The sequence below is a fragment of the Talpa europaea genome (genome assembly GCF_964194135.1).
Source record: "Talpa europaea genome assembly, chromosome: 3".
Taxonomy (NCBI): domain Eukaryota; kingdom Metazoa; phylum Chordata; class Mammalia; order Eulipotyphla; family Talpidae; genus Talpa; species Talpa europaea.
This window is the reverse complement of record NC_140069.1, coordinates 128,234,848-128,261,904: the sequence shown is the minus strand read 5'-3', so window position 1 is coordinate 128,261,904 and position 27,057 is coordinate 128,234,848. Positions and strand designations below refer to the sequence as shown.

The following is a 27,057-nucleotide window of genomic DNA, read 5'->3' as shown; positions in this document are numbered from 1 at the left end:
AGAAATCTGATGGACTGCTAAGTTTTAATATATGAAAGAAATAGGACACAAATTATTTTAAGTTTTAAGGGTTTTCTTACCAACCAAAATCAATACACCTTAAAGCATACCTCCACTCTGTGAAATCGACAATTTAAATAGCACCTATAGAATAAAATCATAGAGGAGTGCTTTGTGGACATCCTACAGCTAGCATCACCCACAGATCTCTTAGGTAGAAAGTAGATGTATTTTATGATTTTATTCAATTTCCAGCCTTATATAGTGGCTTCCTCAGAAAGTGGAATAAGGCCTGGAGTGATTCGAAATTTAAATTAACTGTTATACCAGCATGTGGTAGAATTAAAAATAAAGCTGACTTTTAAGCTCCAAACTACAGGGTCTCTTTACTGAAGTTGCTTGCTTCAAGTGAAAACATCTGTAACCATTATTTTCATTTTATCTGCTGTGATTGGACTTCTCTTATGTCACTAAGACTGAAAGAAAAGCCAGAGAGGTTCTAGAAAAATACATTTGCATCTCATATTACATTAAAAATCTTTCCCTTAGTTCACATCACAAATTCCAACATTATTAAAGAAATCACAGATTACACAGCATTCTGTGTCCTGGGCCTCTGTCCTTTTTAAATTATGAAAACGGGAAGTTCATTGGAATTAAGAAATATCCATTATTAAGTGTAAAGTATAAATACAAGTAATTTTTTAAAAACTTTATTTTAACACCTAATACAATTCCAATTTTAAGGATTACTTGCACAAAAAAATAAACACATTTGGTATAAAAATGTATCACTTTAACATCCTTTCCCCTTCAACCCCTCCCCCTCCCACCCTCATGACCTGCACTCTATCTGGATGCAGAAACATATAAAGACTAATAGCACAAATTAGTTTTTACCTACAGGAGTTTCTGTTTATGTACCCAGGTACTCTAGAGGACACCAGCCCACTTTATCACATAAACCATTTCCTTCAGCCTGCTGAATTTAGTTTCACAAAGAAACAAAGCTTATTATAAAGGCATTTTAAAAACCATTATCTTAAATTCTTTTTAGAAGCACTGACTTTTTTTTTTTTGCAACCATTTATATACAGTGTTACATAACAGCTCTGGAGTACAGTACATGCAGCAGAACATACCTGTTGAATATAAAATACTTTTCTTAAAATCTTCATCGTTGGAATTCTTTGAAGTCTAAATTATAGAATGCCCATAACTTTGAGAAAATGGTTGAGGAGTATAAATGTCTGCATATGTTGGGCCACTGAAATAATCCAAGGCTAACTGGAATAATATTCATAGCACACCAGGAGTGCATAAATAATTTACTTACATTATTAAAATACAACCCATAAAATTCAAGTTCAAGATCTTACAGGATTGTCTGTAAATCCTTTAAGTGGTTGCCTGGAAATGCACTGTTTCTTCTTCCTCTTCTTTTTTAAAGTCTTACATAAAATGTTTAGCTGAGCTTTTCTCTTCCTCAAATTAAGGGACCACCTTTATTTGTGCCGACTGCCTCTTCTCTTCATTGCAGCAGTACACTGCGGACAGTACCATTTTCCTTTTGGTGCTTCTGTCAATCCAACACATCCATAATGGAACCATTCTATAGGGCACTAGAAAGCAAAATTGAAAAGAGATTGCTTTTGGTACCTCTAGAGAGTATATTAAAATATATCCACACTCAATATTAGTATTTACATTCATGGATACAGAATCCTCAGATCTGGAAGCTGATTTACAAATCATTTAGTCCAACCAATAAACTTTGGAGATGAGAAAATGGAGGCACCAAGAAATTATGCATCTTTAACTACTCAGAGGTTCATGTTCTCTATTCCATAATCCTAAATAATTAAAGTTCGCTAATTTTATTAAGTTGAAGAGTAAACTGATGCCAACTTTCAAGAATGAAGAGTGATGACAAGTCTCTTAGGTAGAAAGTAGATGTATTTTATGATTTTATTCAACATTCAGCCTTATAAAGTGGCTTCCTCAGAGAGTGGAATAAGGTTGTGACTACAAAGGGATACCCTGGGATTCTGGTCTGAGTGTGTCTTTTCCAAAATTTGTAGAGAAAAATATTCTACCCTGCAACATATCAAGAGTCCTGCACTTCCACAGGAAATTAATACTCAGAAAAGCACAATTGGGAATCACAGGAATCAGCAAGATTAGAAATTTCATTGTCAATTTTCGCTGACAATGGTGTTTTTGAAGTGGCTGGGCAACACTGGTTTGCAAGGATCACAAATAGCCCACAAGTGAGTCTAAAGCGGGAAGGGAAGGATGGTCTTTCTCTGCATGAACATATTGTTGGGACCCTATGAGGTCAGGAAAGTACAGACTTGATAATATATCAAGCCAACCATTCTCAATCTTCAGATTGTTTTAGAATTTAATTTTTTTTAATGTTAAAAGTCTTACAGCCTCAAGATTCTGACATTACTGAGTAGTACTTGTACGGAATTCAGGAGAAAAAGATGGGCAAAGATGGTCTGAGCTGTATGGGGAAAAAAACTCTCTTCAGCATTTAATAAAAACATATCTCTAATCAAAATTAAGCTTCCTAGGAAAGAAAGAGGAATGTCTTTCTTTCAAACTTCCTCTCTCTTTTTAATAGCAAAAGGGGTGGTTACAGCCGACACCAACTGGGTGTCAGCTGAAATTTTGTACTTATGGGTGGAAAATCACCTCACATTAGAGTCTCAACATTCTCACCCTTCATCTTAGAATCCTGCTTTCTAAAAGAATGGTTTGAAAACTCCAGTTCTTCATTGTGATAAATGAATTGTATTCTAGTAAACAATATTCTTTAACAAAGGGGGAGGAAGGTGTCACTAATTTGTATACAGTCATCTTTTGAGAAATATCATCAGTATAAAAAACCATAAAATACTTACATCTTGGTTATCACAGCCCACCATCTCACCATAGGATACCTAGTTAAAAGAAAATTAAGTATTTTTATTATGACTATATAAAAAGCATTGAAGTCCAAATTAATTGTTTATGATACTAACAGAAAATAGAAGGAACTATACTGAAGAAACAATTGCATTGAGAAACAGGATATATAGTTCATAGGGTTGTTTTTTTTTTTTTTAAAGACTTTTAAGGGCAGAGGTACAGTGGAAGGAAAAAAAAAGAGTATTTAAGAAGGTAAAATAGTTATCCTTTCCTGAAAAAAATAAAAATCAACAAACAACTATGAACCAGAGACACACTTTGGGCGGAGGGTGGGGGGGCGGGGCGGGGAAAGGAGGGATTGGGGTCAAAATCAGGGGGTTACAATTGTATGGGGAATAAAAAAATAAAAAATAAATAGTTGTCCTTTCCCTAGTTTTATTATGCTTTTATAGGCATGTACCAGACTTTTACCTGATTACAAATACAGTATCGTGGTTCATTCGGGTCATAAGTCCAATCAACCTGGCTGTTTGAGTCAGATTCTGGTACCACTGTTGCTTGTTGTGAGATTTCTTGTACGACAGTTGATGACGAAGAACAGGATGATAGGGAGGAGGAAGAGGAGGAGGAGGATGACTGCTGGCTTGAAGATTTGTTGTTGTTTCTAAAAAACAGTATCAGTTTTATTTGCTCAAAATCCAGAAAAAGTTATCTAAGAAGAATAACTCCTAAATAAGTGGTATAAAAGGAAATGACATCAAATATATAATGTTTAATATTAAGTTAAGTCACTGAATTTAAAGTAAACAGATATAAAAGCAAAATTTTCATAATGGTTTTCATTTAGCTTAAGAATTTTTTGTTTTCTGGAGAATAAAGGTATTCAAAGAGAAAATGCTTTTAATAACATTCTTTAAATATTTTTTAATCAGTTACTATTTATCATTGATTTAAACTGAGGGTAATACTTTTAAAATGTAGTTATAGCTACTTTACAGAGAAAAATCTGCAGCAAAATCTAAAATACAAATAAACAAAAGTATTTGATGCAAACGATCACAGCCATCAATCCACCTGTGAATACTTATCTGTATAAGATGGAAACGGAATACTAAAATTCACAAATAATTTACCATCATCTACATGCAAATCAAATTTTTGTAATACAGAAATCTGTCATAAGTTACTTTAAATTTGGATCATAAATATAAATTTTTACAATACTTGACATTTGTTGGGTAGTTCTATATTGGTCATTCTTTCAGAGATTTACTCACAGAAAACTCAATACATTGAGAAATAAATTATAATACAATTATTACATAATTAACTATTTAGGTCTAGCATTTGAACTTTTATTAGGTCTGAAAGCCCAGCATATGCAAATATGTGGGCAGATGGTGCTGAATGCTGCTGGTAAACTTTCATATTTAAAAGTCATACAATCATAGGGATATTTTCATAATTTCAAGTTTTGGGAAGTAAGACCAAAAATCAAGAGACATTGGTGTTAAAAAAAAAAAATGCAGATTGTTCAAAAAAAAAATTCCCAGAATTTGTATCTTATGTATTAATTTACCTTAAGACACATGACAAAATAAGGAATTATAAATGAAAAACAACTTCATAAAATGGTATATTTTATGAATAAAGAAAGTAAAAGAAATTACCTGTTAACAAACCCATCTTAAAGATCTAGAAAAATTAAAAACTCTCAACACTTTTTAAAGACTTCACCCATTCAAAGTATGTGAGCAAAATCAGGTCTTCCCACCTCTCCATCCTGATGTATTATATGTTGCTTTTGCTTAATATATGGAAGTCCGGCTGGAGTAGACCACGTGCCTAATAAAGTAGAGGGTTACTATCACAGTATAACTTACTTGCTCTTTCTCCCACTTCGGGAGTCAGCTGCTGATGAACTGGCATTCTGTGTTAACGTGGTCATGAGTGCCGAAGATGATGAATAGCCAGCTGTTTCCCTGGGCATTGAAAATTCTTTTCCCAACTGAAAGTCATTATTCTTAAATGCTTCATAACTGGCTTTTAAACTTGATGTTCTTCGACCCTCTTTCATCTTAAATAAACATTCATTGGTAGCATTAATATACATAAATATGTACATTTTCTTTCTCAAGTCTTACCAATTACAGTATTATTTTGGCTTGTCAAATATTAAACCATTATTCTCATCATTATAATTTAAGCTATTTTATGTAAAGATGTAAAATCAATTTTTACACAGTAATAATGTAACTACAGGATAGGTAACTAAATTTGGAATATAGATAACTTGTATAGAAGCAAACAGACTCCAGAAAAGCCCTGGAACGGATGAAGAATGAAGCATTGTACTGGCAGGTGCTACAGACCAGAGTCAAGAATATGGGCAACTGAGCATTATAATGAGAAGGGATCTGCATGAAATTATACGAATCTATTTGTTTACTTTCTGTATTAATTAGGTAATTTCTTCATATTCATTTCATTAAACAAAATGTCAGATATCACAGAACTATGATTTTAAAATCAAGCTCAAACTATATAAAGAAAAAATAAACCTCTTTTGTTCATATCTAGTTGTTTCTATATGAGTTTGCCAAAGATTCTGACAGAAGGTTAACATTCTCTTTCCAAATCTTTTCCTTTTACCTGAGCTGTAGCTTGAACTGCTTGAGCTGCTGCCATGGTAATTGCCCCTGCACCAGTTCCTGAAGATAATGAGCCAATATTATAGGATGCCAGAGGCTGGGAGGAATTCACATTGTAAGCATTGTTGGAAGAGGTCGTAGAATTGTTATTTCGACAACCTGTGAAAAATTAAAGAAATACAAATGGTTGGAGAGAACATAATGTTAGTGAGTTTAAAATACATTCTTTCCCAGCACTGATAAAATCATTACACTTTAAATTTTCATGTTACTGTAAAACTTTTATGTCACATTTTTCCTTTTTCTCCGTTTTCCATGCATAGACTTTAACCAGTAAAGAACTGATGATTCATTAATCCTGACTACTTTCATTTCACCTTATTTAAAACAAATAAAAGAAGCAAACTATTAAATTTAAGATAATAAACTTACCTAACGTATTTTCCTTAGAGGCATCTGATGTAAGGGTAGATAGAAGAGCTTCAGATTTAAACTTCTTTTCAGGTATATGATCTGTTGTCGTATGGTGAGAAGTTGGATTATATTTCCTTTCTGAATATAAATAAAGAATCCACATGTTCTTAAACTTTAAAGAACTATGGACTAGACTACATTCATCCAGTTATAAACTGGTATAGTTATGATCTAAATTACTCATAGACATAGGACATTATGCCTTCTTAGAAGACAGGACAAAAAGAACTCTGTGTACATGTTTTATTAACAGTAGATGGCTCAAAAATTAAAAAAAAAAACTTCAGTGACAAAGTACTGAAGTTTAGCTATCATGTACTGTGGTTTCACATATAACATGAGGGGGATTTTGTTGTCAAAATTATCTACAATTTGGACATTTTCAATCAACATTTTACATTTCAAATTGATTTGTCAACAAAATGCACCAACATTATTTATATAGTCAGTTACCTCTCCTTTGCTCACTAACTCACCAATCACTTGAGACTTTGTTGTATGCCAAATAGTAGGCTGAGCACTGGAGTAGCAAAGATGAAAAGGACAAAAGCTCACCTTCAAGGAGTTTATTATTTACTCTGTTTATAGCTCTCTCTAAAGAGAAGCTATCTTTAAACAGAGAGCTATGCTGTGATTACTTCTACACATTCTTCTCTTATGACTTCCAGGGAAATTATGGCAACCTGGTCCCAAATCAAATATGCTTTGCCCAAATGAAGAAGTAATGCAATGAAAAATTTATCTCACAAAATAGAAGGAAAGGATTTTTGATTCTCAGTCAGTGGTTTGAGGTAATAAAATAGAATATACAGGTAATACTATGTCTTTAAATTGTATATAAAATTTCAGTTGCACTTAACCAAACTTACTTTCCACTGGAGTATGTGAATGAGCATGATGATTATTCACTGGCTGTGAAGGAGTATCTAATTCCAAAGATCCTTGAAAAAAAGAGGCACAGAGGCATACCACCATTATACATCACCATGGAAGTTCACCCACCAATCAGCTGTAAGTACTGTGTTCCCTTCCCCAGCAGAGAAATGGCATGCTCTGATGCATATGCCTGCGTCATTTTAGCCAAACATGTCAGAGGTAACCACTGCCAATCTTACCCTGAGCCTGTCCTCTAACAGTAAGTAATCCATTTCTTAACATTTACAGTAAGTGCAAAGCTGCTCAAGGCATGCTAATTCTAATTAGGTAATTCATCACAGTGGATACCACAAATGTGGATGAACTCCATTAACGATAATCTTAAAATATTAGGTGAGGGAACTATATGAAAGAAAATTTTCTTAATTATTAAAAAGACACATGATAATAAAGATATCCTAAAAGAAATCAGAGGTTTTGCTTGTGAAAACTGAGATACAGACTCTCTACTGCCAAGCATTAAAATACTTTCAAAGAAATTTTCTGGGTTTATCTTGATCCCTTGAGATGAAATTATGGCAGGGGATAGGGTGGAACAGTTTTTATAACTTGATCTGATTTAGTTTCATATGTCTGTGTCTTTACAGAAGATGTTTCGTTAACCTTCCTGCAGTACTGAATAGGCATGAGCTACCATTACTCACAGCTATTATAAGCATTGCAAAAAAAAAAAAAATCAAGCCATTATAGATGATTTGAATTTTTTCAAAGAACTTATCCTCATAAAGTCCCTCCCAACCCAGCCCAAATAAAAGTATCACAAATAAATTAGATGATAATCTAATGGGATAGAACTACTTCTAAATACAAAAATGCAAATATGGATTCCAAGATGGATTCTTGACTGGTTGCTTCTCCAGTGACTTCTAAAGGGTATATAAACAGAGATATATAACCTAAAAATGTGAAGAAATCTTTTAACTGTGTGTAGGAATAGTTCTGTTTTTGTTGCTGAAACGAAGTAAGAAAAAAAAAAAACTTCTAGCAGTATTAGTCATAATATTGATTTGGTTCAACTAATACTGAGAGAATGCCAACACCAGGCTTAGCACCATGCTATCTGCTTTTATGTACATTACCTATTTAGGTTGGAAGAGATGCTAACTTAAAGAAACAGAGGTCATGTCTCTACTTTGGGGAAGTCTCCTAAATTAAATCCAAGAAATGATAATTATAGCAGGAGATCAAGTCGAGTATTACAAAAAGATATTAAAATGGTTTCTTGCTGATAAGGGGAAGCTTAAGAAAGACTATTTTGAAAAAAGGAATGATATGGAACCAACTGAAATCCTTGCAACAGAGTTGACGAAAAGGCTTAATACAGTTCTTATGAAAAACTAACAACCTTTCTCAAAGCTTACGTGTATAAACAGGCAAAGCAAGTCAATACATTTAATGACAGATGGTTAACTTGTTTGTAGATGGTTGTATTTTTAAATCTTTATTCTTACTGGTTATCTTACTAGCATATATGCATATTATAACTGGAATGACTTAATATGCTATTTTCATTAAGAGTGAGTGGATGATGTCATGTATTATCTCTCTCAGAATCTATGACCCAAACAGTTTCAACTGCTAGAATCAGAGTTATCCAATCTGTCTGTCAATATCCACCGAAGCGCAGGATCTGGGAAGTCTCTGGGACAAGTGTCTCCTCAATGATTTGCACAAGTATTGTTCAAAATGTATGGAAAACTGTAAATTTTACTTACGCCTCTCTAATATTTCTGTAATTCCAGCATTATCAGCTTCCAGCTCCATTTTAAACTTAGCCAGTTCCTGATCCAGCTTTCTCAAGTGTCGATCTACCTGTTTCAAAGAAGATCAAAGATAACCACCAAAATTGCGGACACTATTAAAGTGTCAGTTTAATGAGGAAATCTAAATCTTTGTTTCTTTTAGTGATTCTGCTTTATATCCTTGAACAAGTCAGGTTTGCAATCTATAAAGTAAGGGTATTAGGCTAAATAATTTCCCATCCCCTTTTAGAAATGTTAAGTTTTAAGAAACTAGAATCCCAATTTATTAGAAACTATTTGGAAGACATGGGCTATGAAAACTATAGCAAAACTGAACTAGGGATTTGAGGGTTGCAAGAAGAGGTGCAGGAAGATTGGAAAGTTTTCAAAGTGTATCCTGGGAGTACTTTTAGGCTAATCTCCTACTTAAAACAAAGCCAGCCATACTGCCACATCATAATATCTGCGGTTTAAAAGGAGTGAAAGATCCTGAGTCTAAAATAAAGAGGTGACTATTTTTGATCCATACATTTCTCTAAGCAGGAAAGTAGGTCAACATACTCATAAACATTTAGGTAAAGGATTGAAACAAAAGGGGTATTTGGCAAGAATTTCCCATTTCTCAAAGAGCCTGTTTAAAATGGTTCCATTGTAACATTACTGCCCTCGTTAAGTTGACAAAATTTTTTTTTTTTCATTCACCTAGAGATATCTGGACTGATTTCAGAAAACTATATGACACCTCAAACTAGCAATCTTAATATATGTAATAGTAGTAAATAGATTCAATATTTTTTCAAATTTACTACTTTGAAGCAAAGCCAAAAAACACAAAATCTTAGAAAAATATTGAAGTTTATTATTGACATCTTTTTCAAACTCTACTTTCACTAGATCACTGTCATAATTAAGAATAACTTTCTCACAAATATCCAAATGTCTATGACACATCATGAGGGCAAGAAATTTATTTTTATTTTTTTAAAGATTTATTTATATATGTATACAAGAGCTAGGGTACAGGCCAGAGACGCAGGGGGTGAGAGGATCCACCGGAGACAGAGTGGGGAACAGAACAGGCAGAGTGACTGAAATACACTGCTGAGGGGAACAGCGGGCAAGTCAGGAGAGGTCTGCTGCGCCATGTGGGTAGCTCCCTGGCAGGTCAGGGATCGAACTTGTGCTGCAGAGGCTGCGGACTGCTTCACAGTGCAGTGCTTAACCCCTTGTGCCACCAGGGGAGGCCCAGGGCAAGAAATTTAAATAAGACTTTCAATTAAATAATGTGTGTCTACAATGAGGAAGTAAAGTAGCAAAAGAAAATCTGTATGTGGTGTTCGGTGCCAGGTAATGTGCTTGCTGCATTAGACTATCTTTTCTAATTCTCATCCTAAGTTTAGGAGATAGATTATTTCATAAGTAAAGTACCTAAAACAAAGAAGAGTTAAGCAACATACCCAAAGTCAGTAGCTAATGGATTATGGAAAGAAAATCTAACTTGGATTTATTTATAATAAATTGTACTTCACCGCTTATACCTAACATTGCTCTCTGAATTCCTACACGGGGGAGTCATCTATTTTTTAACACAGAGTAACAAATTCAAATTGAGAAAATATATATTGTTATATTATTTTATATTTTGCATATTAACAGCAGTCATTGGGGTGTTGGTTTGTGATTGCCAATAATTTAAGGCTCAATTTCACCTCTATCCTCACACACGAGTTATTTTTCAGAACCTGGCAGAAGTTGTAATTACAATATTTAAAATCCTTCAAAGTCACATGTTACCATACTTGCTCCTTTTCAAAGAATCTATAGGTAATGGAGCATCCTTTAGTGGAACCCCCTTCCAGTAATAAAATGTGAACACAGACCTTAGTTACTGAAGAATTCCTCTTACATTGTCAAAATTTAATCTCAAGGGAAATCAGAAAAAAATACTCATTTAAATTCCAAGACTACTTAAGGCAATGAAAATACTCCACCACCTTTCTTACCAACAATTACACTGTTAATAAATACTAAGTTCCTATTATGTGCTTGGCGCTTGGTTAAATGGAGATACAAGAATGAGAGAACCCTGTCTTCCTAGAAATTGAATTTAGTTACAGAGTCAAGATTTATAAAAGATGTTTAAACTTCAAAAAGGGTTTAAAAATATGTACCTTAGATGTAATAAATAAGCAACAATTAAAAATGGCCAGAAGTGAGCCTTCCTGGTGGCACAGGGGTTAAAGTCTCAGTGCTATCAAGCTATCACCAGCCACTGCAGCATGAGTTCAATCCCTGGCCAGAGAGCTGACCCACATGGCACAGCAGACCTCTCCTGTCTCGCCTGCTGCTCCCCCTCAGCAGTGTATTTCAGTAGATCCGCCTGTTCGGCTCCCCACTCTGTCTCTGATGAATACTCTCATCCCCCACACCTCTGGCCTAGACCCCAGCTGTTGTATGCATAAATAAAAATACATCTTTTAAAAAAGTGGCCAGAAGTAGTAAATAAAGAAAAAACATAACTTTGTGCTGTGGCAGACACAAAGGAGGTATGAATGAGTTTGACAGTGAAGAATGGATTGCCTTTAAACAGATGGGAAAAAGGAATAATAATTAAAGAACATATAGAAATGGGAAGAAAATGGTGTTTTCAGAGAAAAAAAAATAGTGCTGTGTGGTCCTTAGGAGATATACAGAGTACAGAGAGGAAGTGTTAGAATCTGATAAGGTTTATTACACCTGAAAGTGTAGAAAATAATGAAATTTGTAAAACAGGTAACTCAGAAAATAACAATAGGACCCAAAGAATAACTCTGAAATCAAATATATGAACTAAACCAAACTAGAAAAGCATGAATCACTTTGTGGCATGCAGCTTAATAAGAGCTCTAAGCACTCTTCTCTCCCAGTATATAACTATTATGAACAGATTAATTTTATACGCAATTATTAGGTAATAAGTATTGTTTTTCTTAGATTAACCATTTCTGTACTAAACAAAATTAGAAGTTAGAAAGTAAGTTGACCACAAGATTTAACTGCAGCTATAAAGCATCAGGATACTTAAACAGTATTAAACAGTCACACCAAGAGCTGAACTGAATTTAACTGAAATCTATAAAGCTCATTTCTTCTACCTATATGATTCTGAGTGAATAAAGTGCCTATTCTAATTGATTACCATAACCGCCCCACAGATAACAGCTAGAACAAGAACCTAAGTTGCCCATCCCTCCATATACTTCTGACCCCATAAGACTGATTTATAATTCTAAGCAAGGTACTGATCCAATTAAGAGATTTTTTCCATTAACCATAGATTCCTACCCATAAGGCTGACCAAAATCTAATTATTGACTATTCCCCACATAATGTCAATAAATGCTAGTCACAAAAGTTGCCTTATTCCATAATGCCAGATTTTATCCTATAACCCCAAATCAGAAGAGCTTTAAATTTAAATCTATTACACCTTTTCCGACCTTTTTAGAAACAAAGGAAATTCTGTCAACATATTTACTATATTCATGACCATAAATATTTAAGACATACTTGACTCCTCTGCAAGAACAAAAAAAATCCTCATCCTTTTACAGAATTGTAGCCCTTCATTCTTTCTTGATTACCCCAGTTTTCAATATTGAAACCTTAAAACATGTCACTGATGGACACAAACTGAACTAAATAAAACTTTTTAAGAGTTATGGCATAAAACACTGTTGAATTCTAAAATTTAGATATCTTGCTCACCCTTTCATAATGAGTACCCAGTGTATGAGGCTCTAAGCTGAAATCCACAGCAATAAGAGAAAAACTTCTATGTGTGGAAAGACCTAAAATTGATTCAGAAGAGTAAATTAGAGAAGAAAAAGGAACCATGAATGCAAATTGTTTCTCTGATAAGTCATGAAAATGATTCCTTGTATCTTTGAATTATATTTAAGCTAGATGAAAATTTGATCCATCTTTAGGCTGAATCAAATACTTGAGGCTTTAGCACATAAGCTACATCTAATCATCTTCCTAAAAGACAATAAGGATAGGAGACAAATCAAAAGGTCAGACTCACATAACATATTTCCTTAATTAGAGTATCAGATGAAGAATTCTCAAATTTATTGGTAAAATGTGGGCCTGAAATATAATCATCTCAGGAACAGGGCAGGATATAAAAAGGAAGCAAGTTCAAGGGCACTGAGCACTGTAAGAGGCTGCTAAAATCATTCAAGCATTAACAAAAAGCTCAAATTTTATCAGAGTGTACATAAATCAACTTTATTAGGTATTGTAATCTAATACAGCCTTCTGACAGAGACATCTGGCTGAGGAACACAAATAAGTGTTTAATGACTTAGTATCAGGATTCTAGAAGGAAATTAAAATTATTTTAATAGGGAAGATTTTTTTTTTCCCCGTTCATCAAATTTCACTAAGACAGTTACTGAAATAAATTATCAGATGGTTCTTTGGAACTCTTAATTCCACAGATTTCTTCATTTATCGATACTTATAGAGTCAGGTTTCTTCCCTTAATAAATGAGGTAATCAGCAGTTTCTGTCATAGGAATAAAAAAATTACTGATTTTTAAATATCTCATTAAAAACAACACCATGAAATTCTCTGCTATCAAAAAGACTGAGGGATGAGCACAAACACAATTATATACTAAAACTGATATGAAAATTTATAAAATAATATCAATGCATGCTTACTAAAAATCACTACTAGTACTATATTTCAGCAAAGGCATTACAGTCCTTGTAAGGTATATTTCACTCTTGGTTTAAAATCCCTCACTGGCCTCCCGCTGCTTTTGGAATAAAAATCACACTGTTCCACTGGCTTCAAGACCCTGTACGTTTTTAGTTCCTGCCGATCTCCTTTCATACCATACTTCTACTCACTGCACCAACCACACTTGTCTCTTTTCTGTTTCAACACATCAAGCCCTTTTTCTACCTCAGATTTTATACTCAGTACATTATCTGCCTGAAATGTTCTTCTTAAGCACTTCACATGGCTGGCTCATTCTCATTTTCCTAGTACCGCATCACATGTCACCTTCTTATACTCTACTCATCCTGACTTCAATAATATTAATCTCCTCCAAGTAGTCCTTCTTTTTCCCTCTCTCCACATACTTATTTCCTTCACCACTATAAAACAGTGTTTAATAGTTTGCTATATTCATTACCTGCCTGTGTCATTACTGCCCACTAGTACAGTGAATGCTCATAGGTAAGTTCTATCAATATTTGCTGGTTGAGTAAAAGTTACATTCTCTCACTACACAGAACTGTATAAATAGAAGTATGACTGCTTATTGGGTAAATGATCTAGAGATACAAAAATTACTGCAGTTTTATACTTAAACTCTGTCCCATCCACTCACCTCTGAAAACATAGCATTCTAACCTCTCAAATATTAAAAAATGTCATAAGAATTAAGTTTCTGCTTAATATTTATAAAGATTTTCCTCTGGATGTTTACTGTTGATATTTCAGGAAGTATAACTTGAGATGGTAAATCCATTTAGTAACCTCCTTATTGAACAAGTCAATAATTCCCTTCTGTTTGATTCCAATTACTTACAGGGCTGAAAATGTGCGTTTCTTACCCTCAAGCATGAAGTATTCAAATGCAGTGCACAGCATTCCAAGGAGAGTACATATTGTTGTTATTCACAATAAGTGATGCCAGTTTCTCATTTATGTTAGTAGTTTCAAATTAGTAAGCAAACTTTCCTCTTAAATAAACTTTAAACCTTAGTAACTAGAGATATAGGTGATATGCCTACACTATAAAAAACTTAAAGGTGGGATGCAAATGACTAAGCTTTGGGAAACAATGGATTGATATCCCCTCCAAGGTAGCTGTGTTTCCATTTACCACTCAACTCATCTGCTATGCCAGCTCTGAGGGTACAGAGTGACTAACCTACCTTCAGTGGTCCTTGTTAGGACCTGATTTTTTTTGCTTTGTAAAAATAATAAAATAAGATTTAGGGCCTCCCTGGTGGCACAGGAGTAAAAGACACAAAGCTATCAAGCTATCGCCAGCCACCGCAGCACAAGTTCAATACCCAGGGACCAGGAAGCTGACCCACATGGCACAGCAGACTTCTGTCTTGCCCGCTGCTCCCCTCAGCAGTGTACTTCAGTAGATCTGCCTGTTCTGCTCCCCACTCTCTCTGGTGAACCTCTCACCCAACCCTCCACCCCCACCCCACACACCTCTGGCTCACACCCCAGTTCTTGTATGCATAAATAAATCTTTTTTAAAAAAAGGAAAAAAAAAAAAAAAGGCCTCCCCTGGTGGCACAGGCAGTTGAGCACCGTGCAGTGAAGCTGTCCACAGCCTCTGCAGCGCCGATTCCATCCCGGACGGCTGGCGAGGGTCCCATATGGTGTGGCAGACCTCTCCTATCTCGCACGCTGCTCCCCTCAGCAGTGTATTTCATCAGTCTACCTGTTCTGTTCCCCGCTCTGTCTCTGGTGAATCCTCTCACCCTCCTGTACATCTGGCCTGTACCCCGGGTTCTTGTATAAATAAATAAATAACTCTTTTAAAAAAAAAAAAAAGGAAGACTTTACTAGGAATGAGTTAACTGCCAATACTTTGTAAGCTCTAATAGCACTTAGTAAATGCTTTGTCATAATTTAAAGGGAATCTCTCTAAAAAGCAAACGAATAGAAAATATTTTCAAAAAGTATAATTCTAAACATGAAAAATAGGGGCCTCCTTGGTGGTGCAGCAGGTTGAGAGCAGCACTGTGAAGCTGTCCGTAGCCTCTGCAGCATGGGTTCAATTCCCGGCTGGCCAGGGAGCAACCCACATGGCACAGCAGGCCTCTCCTGTATCGTCAGCTGCTCCCCTCAGCAGTGTTTTTGGTCCGTCTTCCTTTTCTGCTCCCCGCTCTATCTCTGGTGAATTCTCTCACCTTCCCGCGCCTCTGGCCTATACCCCCATTCTTGTATAAATAAATAAATCTAAAATAAATAAATAGGGCCTCCAGGGTGGCGCAGCGGTTGAGCGCTGGGTTGCGAAGCTGTCAGCAGCCTCTGCAGCACCGGTTCGATCCCTGGCCACCAGGCAAGGGTCCCACATGGCGCGCAGACCTCTCCTGTCTCGTCCGCTGCTCCCCTCAGCAGTGTATTTCGTCACTCTGCCTGTTCTGTTCCCCGCTCTGGCTCTGGGGAATTCTCTCACCCTCCCGTGCTTCTGACTGTACCCAGTGCTTATATAAATAAATAAATAAATAAATCTTAAAAAATAAAATAAAAAATATTTTTAAAATAATAAAATAAAATAAATAAGATTTCAAAAAAATTGAATGAAAAATGTTAATATCCCAAACATGTACATCACAGTAAGTTTTGATACTTAATAAAATATTTTTTTAAAAACCCATCTATAAATACTGTTTTTGAAGAATTTTCAAAATGAGCTTATGTATAAGAGAAAAAAAATCTATACAAATTGATGAAACTGCACAAATAAGAGCAATTGAAAAAGGTTACCAAAAAGATCTGGTAAAGACATGGATCATAAAATTGAGTTTCTGGTCTTTAAAAATAAGACTATAAAGGAAAGTAAACTCACTTGAATTATATTACTTTTATTTTTCTTGCTTAAAAAGAAGTGGCTACTCACACTGCAATCTCACATTGTCCAGCAAACCAATCTCTACATACTAAAATGTGACCGTATTCCCTTTTAAGAAATGTCACCCAATGAAAATACATCTGAGGCCAACAATGACATCATTAAACTCTATCCTGAAGACTCATACTTAGGAAGTCATGTTAGTGCTTTCTCTTCTCCATTACCTTATTCAGTTCATTCTGCTCAGCCAATATTTATAAAAGAATGACTATGCTAGGCTCTGAACACACTAAAATTTAAAAGAAAAATACAATTGTTGATATTTATAGTAGGGAAGATTCTACCGAGGGGTAGGGTAAGGAACAAACCACTAATTACCTATGTCATACCCCCTCTCCTTCCTTACTGACAAAGCCCCACATATCGCGGATGGGAATGCGACCTATTGAACAACCTTTCTCGGCCTCCCTTGCAGCTAAAAAGGGCCATTAAAAATAAGCAGAAGTCAGGAGAGTTCTAGGAAGTCTCTTTAAAACAGCTGACAGAACTGCATATCCTTTTGAGTAATCCTTGACTGCAATTCTTCTCCTTGCTAACCAGCAAAGGAGGAGCATGGATAAGCAGCAGCCTGGGACACTGATAAGGCTGGAGTTGCCAAAGAGCCCTGATCTGTTTCCTCTAACAGTATTTTACAGAGAGGAAAATACTTTTGTTTAAATCACTTTTTTGTGGTTTGTTTTTAGCTGTCACATCCCTTCTCCTAGACATAATTGCATAAATATCAAGACTGAGATTATTTTAATAGAGAGGCAATAAAGAGGCAATTTTAATAAAGAGGGTTATAAAAGATGGAGAAAAGTACAGAGGAAGGATGAGAACTTCTTAGGAGGTAAAATGAGCAAGATCTATTGATTAAATAGGAACAAGGAGGAAGATAGGAACGAGTAGGAGTCTAGGGTGATTTTCAGCATCACAGGTAAAGGATGGTCAGTGGTTCTGCTGAGACTAAGAAAGAAAAAGTATGTATAAGGCGGAGAGGGGAGTGGTGAAGAATGAGAGAAAAAAAAAAGGAGAGGGTAAGACTTACATTGTAATATGCTGAGTTCAAGGTCCTGGCTAATCTCAGAAAAGATGAGTCAATTCAGAGAAGTCTGAGCTTTAAGAATAATGTAAAAAATTGTTAAAAGCAAGGAGAACAGGGCCTCCCCGGTGGCGCAGCGGTTGAGTGCTGGGTTGCGAAGCTACCTGTGGCCTCTGCGGCGCCGGTTCGATCCCCGGCTGCTCCCCGGCCATCGGAGGAGGGTCCCACATGGCCCGCAGACCTCTCCTGCCGCCCGCTGCTGCCCTCAGCAGTGTACTTCGGTCCTTCTGCCTGCTCTGCTCCCCGCTCTGGCTCTGGTGAATTCTCTCACCCTCCCACGCTTCTGACTGTACCCAGTGCATGTATAAACCAAACAAACAAACAAATAATAAATAAATAAATAAATAAATAAGACATGCCTCTAGAAAATTAAAAAAAAAAAAAAAAAAGCAAGGAGAACATATGAGAAAGTCATGGAAGAATGTTTCTCAACCGGGTGATGTGTGTGGGGAGAGTAGTATAAAACTGGAATTTGACAGAACAATTCTTCACCATGTGGCTTTGGTCTTCCTGGTTGGAGCTGGGGCAGAAGAAGGAAGAGAGGACCCTCCATGTGAGAATCACTTGAATAGACTAAGAAACAATACAGGCCAAGGACAGAACCCTGAGGATCAGCATCCACTCTGAGTGGAATCCAGGGAGATTGAGAAGGGCTCCAAAGATGGAAGGCTAATAATACCATTAAATCTCAAAGAAGAATGGCTTTATATATTGAGGCTATCATGATTGCTGAAATACAACAGCAACAAAGTAGTCAAAAGAGGAGGGGAAGGGCGGCTGGGGAAGAAAGTAGCAGAAGAAAAGGGGCAGGGCATGAGAAAGGAGGCAAGGAAAGGAGAAAAGAGTCAAGATAGAAAGATAATCTTAGCAAGAGTGGAGGAATGGGGGGGGGGGAGCCCCAAGTATTACTTGGCAGAGCAGAAAGGGAAACAGTTGTTTCAGGAAAGTATAAAACTACGGTTAGAAAAATGACAAGGTGTGAGACTTGAAAGGACTAAGTGCCTCTATCTGCCAAGCTAAGAACATTGCGTGTGCACGCACAAGTAGAAAAAAAGATAGAAAAAAAGATACAGAAATAGATCTGTCTAGGGGCGGGGGGGGGGGGGGGGCAGATCTGTCTAGGGGTGGGGGGCGGTGGTCAGAGAGAGAGATTCAAATCCTCCTGTAAGATACAAATACTGCTATTTTACAAGATGAAGGAAGACTGAGGTTCCAAGATTAAATAACTTCCAAATTCCAATTATCAGTGAAGTGTCTGTTCATTATGGATACTTGTTTTTTTAATTACATTTTATTACATCACCTTTTATTACTTCACTTTCTAACCTAAGAAACCTATTCTCCTCAAAGATTTCACTAATTTATACTTCCATTCTATTTACCCATTATCTCTAAGTGAAATGTTTTCCCCTCAATGCAGTACGTCGCTGAACCTATGAATAAATTTTGTTCAAAATTCAACTCATATCCTCAAAGAATTCAACAATGACGCTGCATGACTTTGTTTGGTCTTCTACTGAACACCCCTTAATGCGCAAATGCATTCATCTCTATTTGTTACATGTTTCCACCCAGGCTCTTTACCTAGGGGGCAAGTCTTTGCAACTTGTTTTCACACACATTGAGAACAGAAACCATGTAGTATTTACTTTTTATTCCTCCCTTATACCTCTGTACAACTCCATTATACCAAGCAGAATGGATGAACAGTGTGGCACAGGATAAATGGATACACACACAAACACACATATTAAAAAACTCTATTTAAACTACTTATATATATTTTTAAATAGGTATTTTTAAAAAGATGCAAAATGTTCAAAATAAAATATAAACAAAGAATTGAAACAAAGAGTGTTTTATTTTAAAGGTAATGGTAGTCTTTAAGTAAAGATGGACACAGTCATTAAATGTGAGAAAGAATATTACTAAGCTAAATAGTCCTAGATTCAAATAAATGCTTTCTAGCTCAGACGGTAGAGCATAGGATTCTTAACATCAGGCTCAAAAAAATGTCTTTTTCTGTTTGTAGATGTAATTCATGTCTAAAACAATGAAGAACTGCCCCCCCCCATTTCACAATAAGCAGGCAACAACCTACTCTAACTTTCTTTAGGCAGTGTCTTGTATGAAACTGTTCAGAATAACTACATAAAAAAAAGAACCTAGGATTATTACAGCCATTAAAATATTCCTCCATATTAAAAAACACTGAACATTTTCGATAACTTGCCATGACAAAAGTCTGTTAATTTAGTACAGCATTTCCAATACACACATGCAGCATGGACCCTCGACCTGCAGCATGGACCCTTGAGTCTTGCTCATCAGCGCCATTTATATTTACATGTTCAGTAATAAAATTATATCCAGACAAGACTACAAAAAAAAAGGGTATCAAAACTATATGCTAAAATTAACTAAGAGTAAGTATTTATTTTGAGCTTTAATTTGCTTTGAGGTAAAACCAGAAACGATGATTTCATAAGGCATATAGTTTAGAAGATGCTGTACATAAAAAAGAGTACCATAATTACAACAATTTAAGCAGCACTGCATTTAGCTATATTCTTGGTGATCTCAATCTTTATGAACTGTTGCGGCTGCAAAAAAGAACTATTTTAAACATTTAATTTTCCTTGTGTTTCCCAAACATTTTGCCACCTGAGCTAGTTGTTGAGTAGTAGCTAGTAACATCACTTAATAGCTGAATATCGTCCGTAACACTGATTCAAATGATTCTCTTCTTCATTTTAGTCAGACTATCCAGAACACTTGTCAACATAGTATTCTTATATGTTTTACTACAAAAACAACTTCTAGATGATTTAACAGGCAAGTAAATATACTACCTTTAGATATTAGTAAAATAAAGTTAAACACCAATTTTTCTCAAAAAAAAAAAATAAATCTAACATCGGTTACAATCTTACAGCCATGCAGACTTGACTAAAATGTACAGTTCCTGACGTATTAACAACTACTCTCTGACTCTCCTCCACAAAGGAACCAAAAAAGTAGACACTGAACTCTCATTAAATGGAGTCAAGACAAAAGAGCAAAGAATATACACTGGACAAAGAAAGTTTGTTCAATAAATGGTGCTGGGAAAACTGGGTCGCTACATGCAAAAGAATGAAGCTTGACCACTACCTCACACTACACAAAAATCAACTCAAAATGGATTAAAGAACTAGACATAAGACCTGAAACCATAAAATACATAGAAGGAAATATAGGCGAAATAATATGTGATATGCACATCAAAGACATCTTTACAGACACATCACCCAAAGCAGTGATAGTGAAGGCAAAGATAAACAGCTGGGACTACATCAAATTAAAGAGCTTCTGCACAGCAGAAGAGACAATAACAAAAACAAAGAGAAACCCCACCGACCGGGAGAACATTTTTGCACACAACACTAATGATAAAGGACTGATCACAAAAATCTGCAAAGAGCTGATGAGACTCAACAACAACAAAGAAAATAATCCAGTCAAAAAATGGGCAGAAGAGCTAAAAAGAAACTTTTCTAAAGAGGAAATGCAAATGGCCAACAGGCATATGAAAAAATATTCACCATCACCTGTAATCAGGGAAATGCAAATCAAAACTACCATGAGATACCATCTTACACCAGTGAGAATGGCACATATTTAAAAAACTAGCAACAACAAATGTTGGCGAGGATGTGGAGAAAAAAGGAACTCTTCTGCACTGTTGGTGGGAGTGCAAACTGGTCCAACCACTATGGAGAGCTGTGTGGAGATTTCTGGACCTACTAAACATAGAGCTTCCATATGATCTAGCAATTCCACTCCAAGGTATTTACCCAAAGGAAACAGAAACATCAATTCCAAAGAGCACCTGCACCCTTATGTTTATAGCAGCACTGTTTACAATAGCAAAGCTTTGGAAACAACCCAAATGTCCACAAATAGATGACTGGATCAAGAAGATGTGGTACATATACACCATGGATATTACTCAGCATTCAAAAAAGATAAACACATGCAATTTGCAGCAACATGGATGGAGCTAGAAGGGATCATGCTCAGCGAAATAAGCCAGAAAGAAAAAGAAAAATACCGGATGGTCTCACTCATAGCAGGAATCTAGAAAACTTAAATAAGGGACCAGGAAAATGAATAACTATAAGAAAGTGAAAATAAAAATCAACAAACAACTATGAACCAGAGACACTCTATGGGGGTTGGGGGGCGGGGAGGGGAGGGATTGGGGTCAAAATAAGGGGGTTGCAATTGTATGGGGAATATAAAAATAAAATTTATTTAAAAAAAAAAAAGAAGAAACCGACTAGAATTAAACAAATAAATGACAGCTATTTTAACAAAAATAAAATAAAATAAATGGAGTCAAGAGACCAATACTTCAGTTTTAGTCTGTTCCTCCTATGACATTCAAGTCAATAAAATTTACAACACAATCCATAATACAAGTACTTATAGCATAATATGCACATTAATTTTACTTACCAAGTCATATATCTGGTTTGCCAACTGTACCTTCTCATCTGCATCTTCCAAAGCTTTAATGTAGTCCTGGAGAAAAACATTTTCATTGCAAGAATAAGTGAAAAAATTTTAAGTATTTGTATCCAGGACATATAACAACAGTTTTACCATACCTGTTATCACTGTCAGTCATCCTACATTAGCATTAAAAACCCAGTTAGGGTTTTTAAGGTGGACATGAGATAGAATTATTAACTATGGAAAAACAGCAAAGAATTAAAGGAAAAGGTTCTGAATTCCTAGAAATGATTTAAGAAAAAACAAGTACCATTCTTTTTTTTTTTTTAATATTTATTTATTTTTATACAAGAACCGGGGTACAGGCCAGATGCACAGGAGGGTGAGAGGATTCACCAGAAAGAGAGCAGGGAACAGACCAGGCAGACTGACGAAATACACTGTTGAGGGGAGCAGCGGGCGAGACAGGAGAGGTCTGCTTCACCATGTGGGATTCTCGCCGGCTGGCGGGATCGAATCCGCACTGCAGAGGCTGCGGACAGCTTCACAGCACTGCGCTCAACCGCCTGCACCATCAGGGATGCCCAAAACAAGTACCATTGTACATCTAGTCTGTACACTACTAAAAGTCATGAGATAATAGTTTTTCTTTAGAAAAATAGGTTAAGATTTATCTAATGTATAAAGAACTCTTATACCCTTTATTTTTAAAACTTGTTTTTATAACAATGAAACTACTAAAAGGATTCTGACCTGCAGGTTACTAGTTTCCAAAATTGCTCTTTAACCCTCATTTTAACATAGCTATCAATTCATACAACTCAATCTCCTCAGTTTAAAACAAAGCACTTAAAAACAAACAAAAGGATCCTATGAATTTCCATGGAATACCAGAATTTTCAGAGCATATCCAAGCTGTGCCACATCAAAAACATAATAGATTAAAGAAGTGACTTTGACGTGCATATATGCAATGTCTAAACTCAGCTCATCTGGATCTCTAGGTATCTTCTAAGGCAGGACTAATTCTGCTACAGATCTTGAATTTTCTACTCCTTAATGGAAATAATCTCCCTATGGGGACTCCCTGGTGGCGCAAGGGGTTAAGCACCGCACTGTGAAGCAATCTGCAGCCTCTGCAGCAGGAGTTCGATCCCCGGCCAGCCAGGGAGAAACCCACATGGTGAGGCAGACCTCTCCTGTCTCGCCCGCTGCTCCCCTCAGCATTGTGTTTCAGTCAATCTGCCTATTCTGTTCCCCACTCTGTCTCTGGTGGATCCTCTCACCCCCTGCATCTCTGGCCTGTCAGTTCCATACGCATAAATAAATAAATCCTTAAAAAAAAAAGAATCTCCCTATGTATTAAAATAAATAATACAACTACTCTACATCTTTCAAATTTCTTTCAGAGTTGGTCCTTCAACAATTCTATGGAGGTAGGAGATGAGAACCATCACTACTCAGAGATACTAAAGAATATCCAGTGTTAACACAGAAAGCGGCAGACATGACCACTTTCAAGTAGTTCTTGCACTGTATCCCCAAATAACCTAGAGCATATCTTTAAGCAAACCTTATGGGGAGAGGTAAAACCCATTCTAATCTGGAAGAAAGCTGTAAGTTCCATAATACTCATAAAAACTCAAAGTATTCTATATTTTTAGGCCTAATTTATGTACAAATTTAGATTTTCAAACTAAAACATTCCTTAGGAATCCCTTTCGCTCTTAAGACTTTGTTCTTCCACGACTCTAACTTACATATATGTGTGTGTATATATATATATATATATAAATATGCTTCAAAGTGAGCTAATTTTCACCTTTTTGTGGCCCAAATTAGAAGATGGTATTAGATCTCTACAAGACAACTTGAATTACCCATTTAAATAGAATAAAACAAGTAAAAGAAAAAATGTGTACTTTTTTCACTTTCTATTAAGTCATAAATTAATGAAGCAATTTGTTTAAACTATCAAAATACTTCAATGATTAAAAATACCTACATTGAAGCTCTAAAGCACAATAAATTAAATTCTAGAGTCATTAGTAACCTCTTATCAAGAAAACAATTTCATTTTTAAAATGTCTTTCTCAGAAGGTTCCAGTATTTACTGATAAACCATTCAGAGTTGAACATACTTTTTTGATGGATGCCATTTGCTCTTCTCTCCACTCCGGTTTATTTTTCTTTGCATTCAAAAAGAATTCACTGACTCTTTGTTCTAATTGATCCATTGCATCTATGACATGATAAAAACATTTCATATTTAGAGGACCAAATTCATACACTGAATATAATACATGCGTTGATTTGGGGCAAGAAAAACATGTTTGAAAACATAATGTTCCCACCTGGCCAGTAACTTAAGTAGGTCGTGCTTTGATTATGGAAATACATGTCTTAACTACCTTAGTTTAAAAAAAAAAAACTATAATTTTCCCTACTCACTATTTTTGTTGTCATTATTTCAAAATGTTTTTCAATAGTCAAAGCAGTCAACAAATAGGTTCTATACCATAATTTTTGAGTAGTTCATCTCTGGGGACAAAAGCAAATGGTAATTAATCAGTCAAAAGTGCTAAAACAGAACTTACTGAAACTACCACTAGATAATCCTTGTTTCTTTTAATAAGAAAAAGTGTTAAAAAGATTCTAATTTTTTGTGATATGGCACTTAGTACTCGATCCTCTTGTATCATCAGTAAAAGCAGTAAGTACAATCATTTAGTCACTTAATAAGCGATTATTTTGCACATTTTTTTGAAATATGCATCAAGAATAGTCATCTCATCCCATATCTCCTAAAATGAAAAATAAAAGGGATTTTTTTTTCTACATATATTGAGGAAAATCTTGAGAATGTTTCAGCGCATAATAACTTTTTAAAGACTTTGACATGTCTTATAGTTAACTTTTTAAAAGGATTTTTCTCCTTTAAACAAGCATCTCCAACTCATTTGACAAAGAAGTCACTTTTGTTCATCTAAAATGCCTATTAATTTTAGTGTTATTTATTTTAAACAGGCGCCTTTTTAAAGAGACAGCAATTTGTATACTTTGTCCAAATTGCAAGAGAATTATAAATTGTAATGATAATGAAAAAGTGTAATATATCCTTTCTAATTTATCTGTATCATTTTTAATCCTCACGATTCTCATTTTACAGACAAAGAAAACCCCTCAGAAGCGATAACATAATCATGATCAATGTGTAAGTTAGTAAAGCCCTAAAATGAATTCAGATCTATGCACAATCCTGTAGAAAATATTACTTTAGCAAATCCATACCATTTCAACCACATTAAAATTAAAATGGATTCTGTGAGCTAGATGTAGAAACACAATTTATACTTTTGTACCATAATTCACTGAATAAAAGGTGGATTCCATGTCAAATAACATTTTATCAGACACCACATGAAACTGATAACTAAATGTATATTCATGAATAACAAGTATATTCATGAATAGTTAAGCATGAAAGTTTGTGAGAGACAGTGGGGGGGGGGGTCGCACCTAAAGTTACCTAAAAACCCCCACTCTCTGGAATGTTTGGTTCTCTTATCTCTTTCCATGACATCCTTTTCCTCCCTATCACATCTCAAAACCCAGATCTTTCTCCACTTACGTTTTCTTAACAAGACTATCTGGCAGCAGGAGAAACATTTTATATATGGCCTAAACATATTTGGGATACATGGGATTAAAAAACATATTCTGAGGATATACACAATGAAGGTCAGTCATTACAAAAATTAAATAATTTAATTAACTACATTTCTTCAAAACGAAAGAGACACACAGGCAACAAGGTTTTACTTTATTACACATTTTAATTATGTATCCTATAATTTATTTCACATTCTTAGTTTTAAATATAGTATCTCTTCAAGATAGTTGCAACAGCTACAATATATTCATTTCACAAAGAAGGAAGGCTTGTAAAGTTCTTTCGGAAAATGATGAATATAAATTTAGTACCCAGTGTTTTGTTTTTTTATTTTGAAGTGTAATTTTGCTTTTAAGTATTTATCTTCTCGCCAAGGCTCAAACTGTTTACCTTTCTGAATCATAAAACGTTTAAGGAAACTTCACAAACAATACGAAAGCGCAGAAGATTAATTTTGGGAGTAAGTCATTGAACTACCAAGCTCTCAAGGAGTGAAGAATCAAAATTTTTATTATCACTTCACAGCAAAATCTTACTGCCCTTCCTCGTTTAATTGAGGGGGGATAAATACTGTTGACAATTAAGAATGTATCCTAGGGTGTGTAAGTTTTCAAAAACTGACATTCCAAGTTCACTAGAGTCTCTAAACCATATATAATCTGTGCTTCCAGGTGTTCTCCGCTCTTGAAATTTTTTGAATAAACTTTACCAAAATTATACATGTTGACATTTATGTTGCAAAAAAGCAGTCAAAATCAACACTTGTGCCGACGTGCAATAAAGCAGATCTGCACTGTCAATGAAGGTAAGCAACTTTTTTTGCACTGTCCCAAACTCGAGAAGGGAACAATGCCCCCTAATGCCGCCTCCTTTGATCAAGCAAGGGAGAAAGTAGCGTGGAGAGGCACTAAGAGGCAAGATTCGGCACTGCCGGTCTCCTTAATAACTCCATAGGTACTGGCGAGTGAGCCGGCGGAGAGGCAAAGAGCAGGAGGCGATGGCATGGCTGGCAAGCAAGTCTGGCACTGACCACGCACAACCAACAAGGGCAAACGCGCGGACTTACTCTGCACCTGCAGGTCCATCTCGCGCATCTCCGTGAAGCGGTCCCGCAGGTCCATAGGCAGCTGCTCAATCACTGTCAAAGGGAGATTTCGTCAGAGGGGCGGGGCCAACGGCGACAGTACGCGCTGACGTCGCTGAGTGCGTGAGTGCGTGCGTGCGTGCGTCGGGGGGGGTCGAGGGAGCCGGCAGCCCACAGCGAGGCTGCCAGTTACCGTGAGAAAGAAACATCCCCCGCCTCCCCCTCCCTCCCGCCATCCCGCTCGCCCGTCTACTCGCGCTCTCGCCAGCCCGAGGTCCCACAGACGGCCCCCGCCAGCGCCGCCCACTCACTTTCCAGATAGTCCTCTAGGTACAACAT

At 36.0% G+C, this 27,057-nt stretch overlaps 1 protein-coding gene across 2 annotated transcripts; it reads right to left on the bottom strand.

Annotated features, from left to right (window-relative positions):
* Nucleotides 1-1,505: 1,505 nt before the first annotated feature.
* On the bottom strand, nt 1,506-27,057 carry ING3 (inhibitor of growth family member 3; the record flags this gene model as incomplete). 2 transcript variants are annotated; one of them, XM_084230069.1, is made up of 12 exons in its annotated part: nt 1,506-1,622; nt 2,910-2,948; nt 3,388-3,580; nt 4,800-4,993; nt 5,569-5,726; nt 6,000-6,119; nt 6,911-6,982; nt 8,693-8,789; nt 21,965-22,030; nt 24,103-24,203; nt 26,701-26,772; nt 27,030-27,057. In XM_084230069.1, the coding sequence occupies 12 exons, from the start codon at nt 27,055-27,057 to the stop codon at nt 1,506-1,508; spliced, it is 1,257 nt and encodes a 418-aa protein (XP_084086195.1). The 2 variants fall into 2 exon arrangements, with proteins under 2 accessions (XP_084086195.1, XP_084086196.1); XM_084230070.1 differs by having other exon boundaries at nt 6,000-6,080.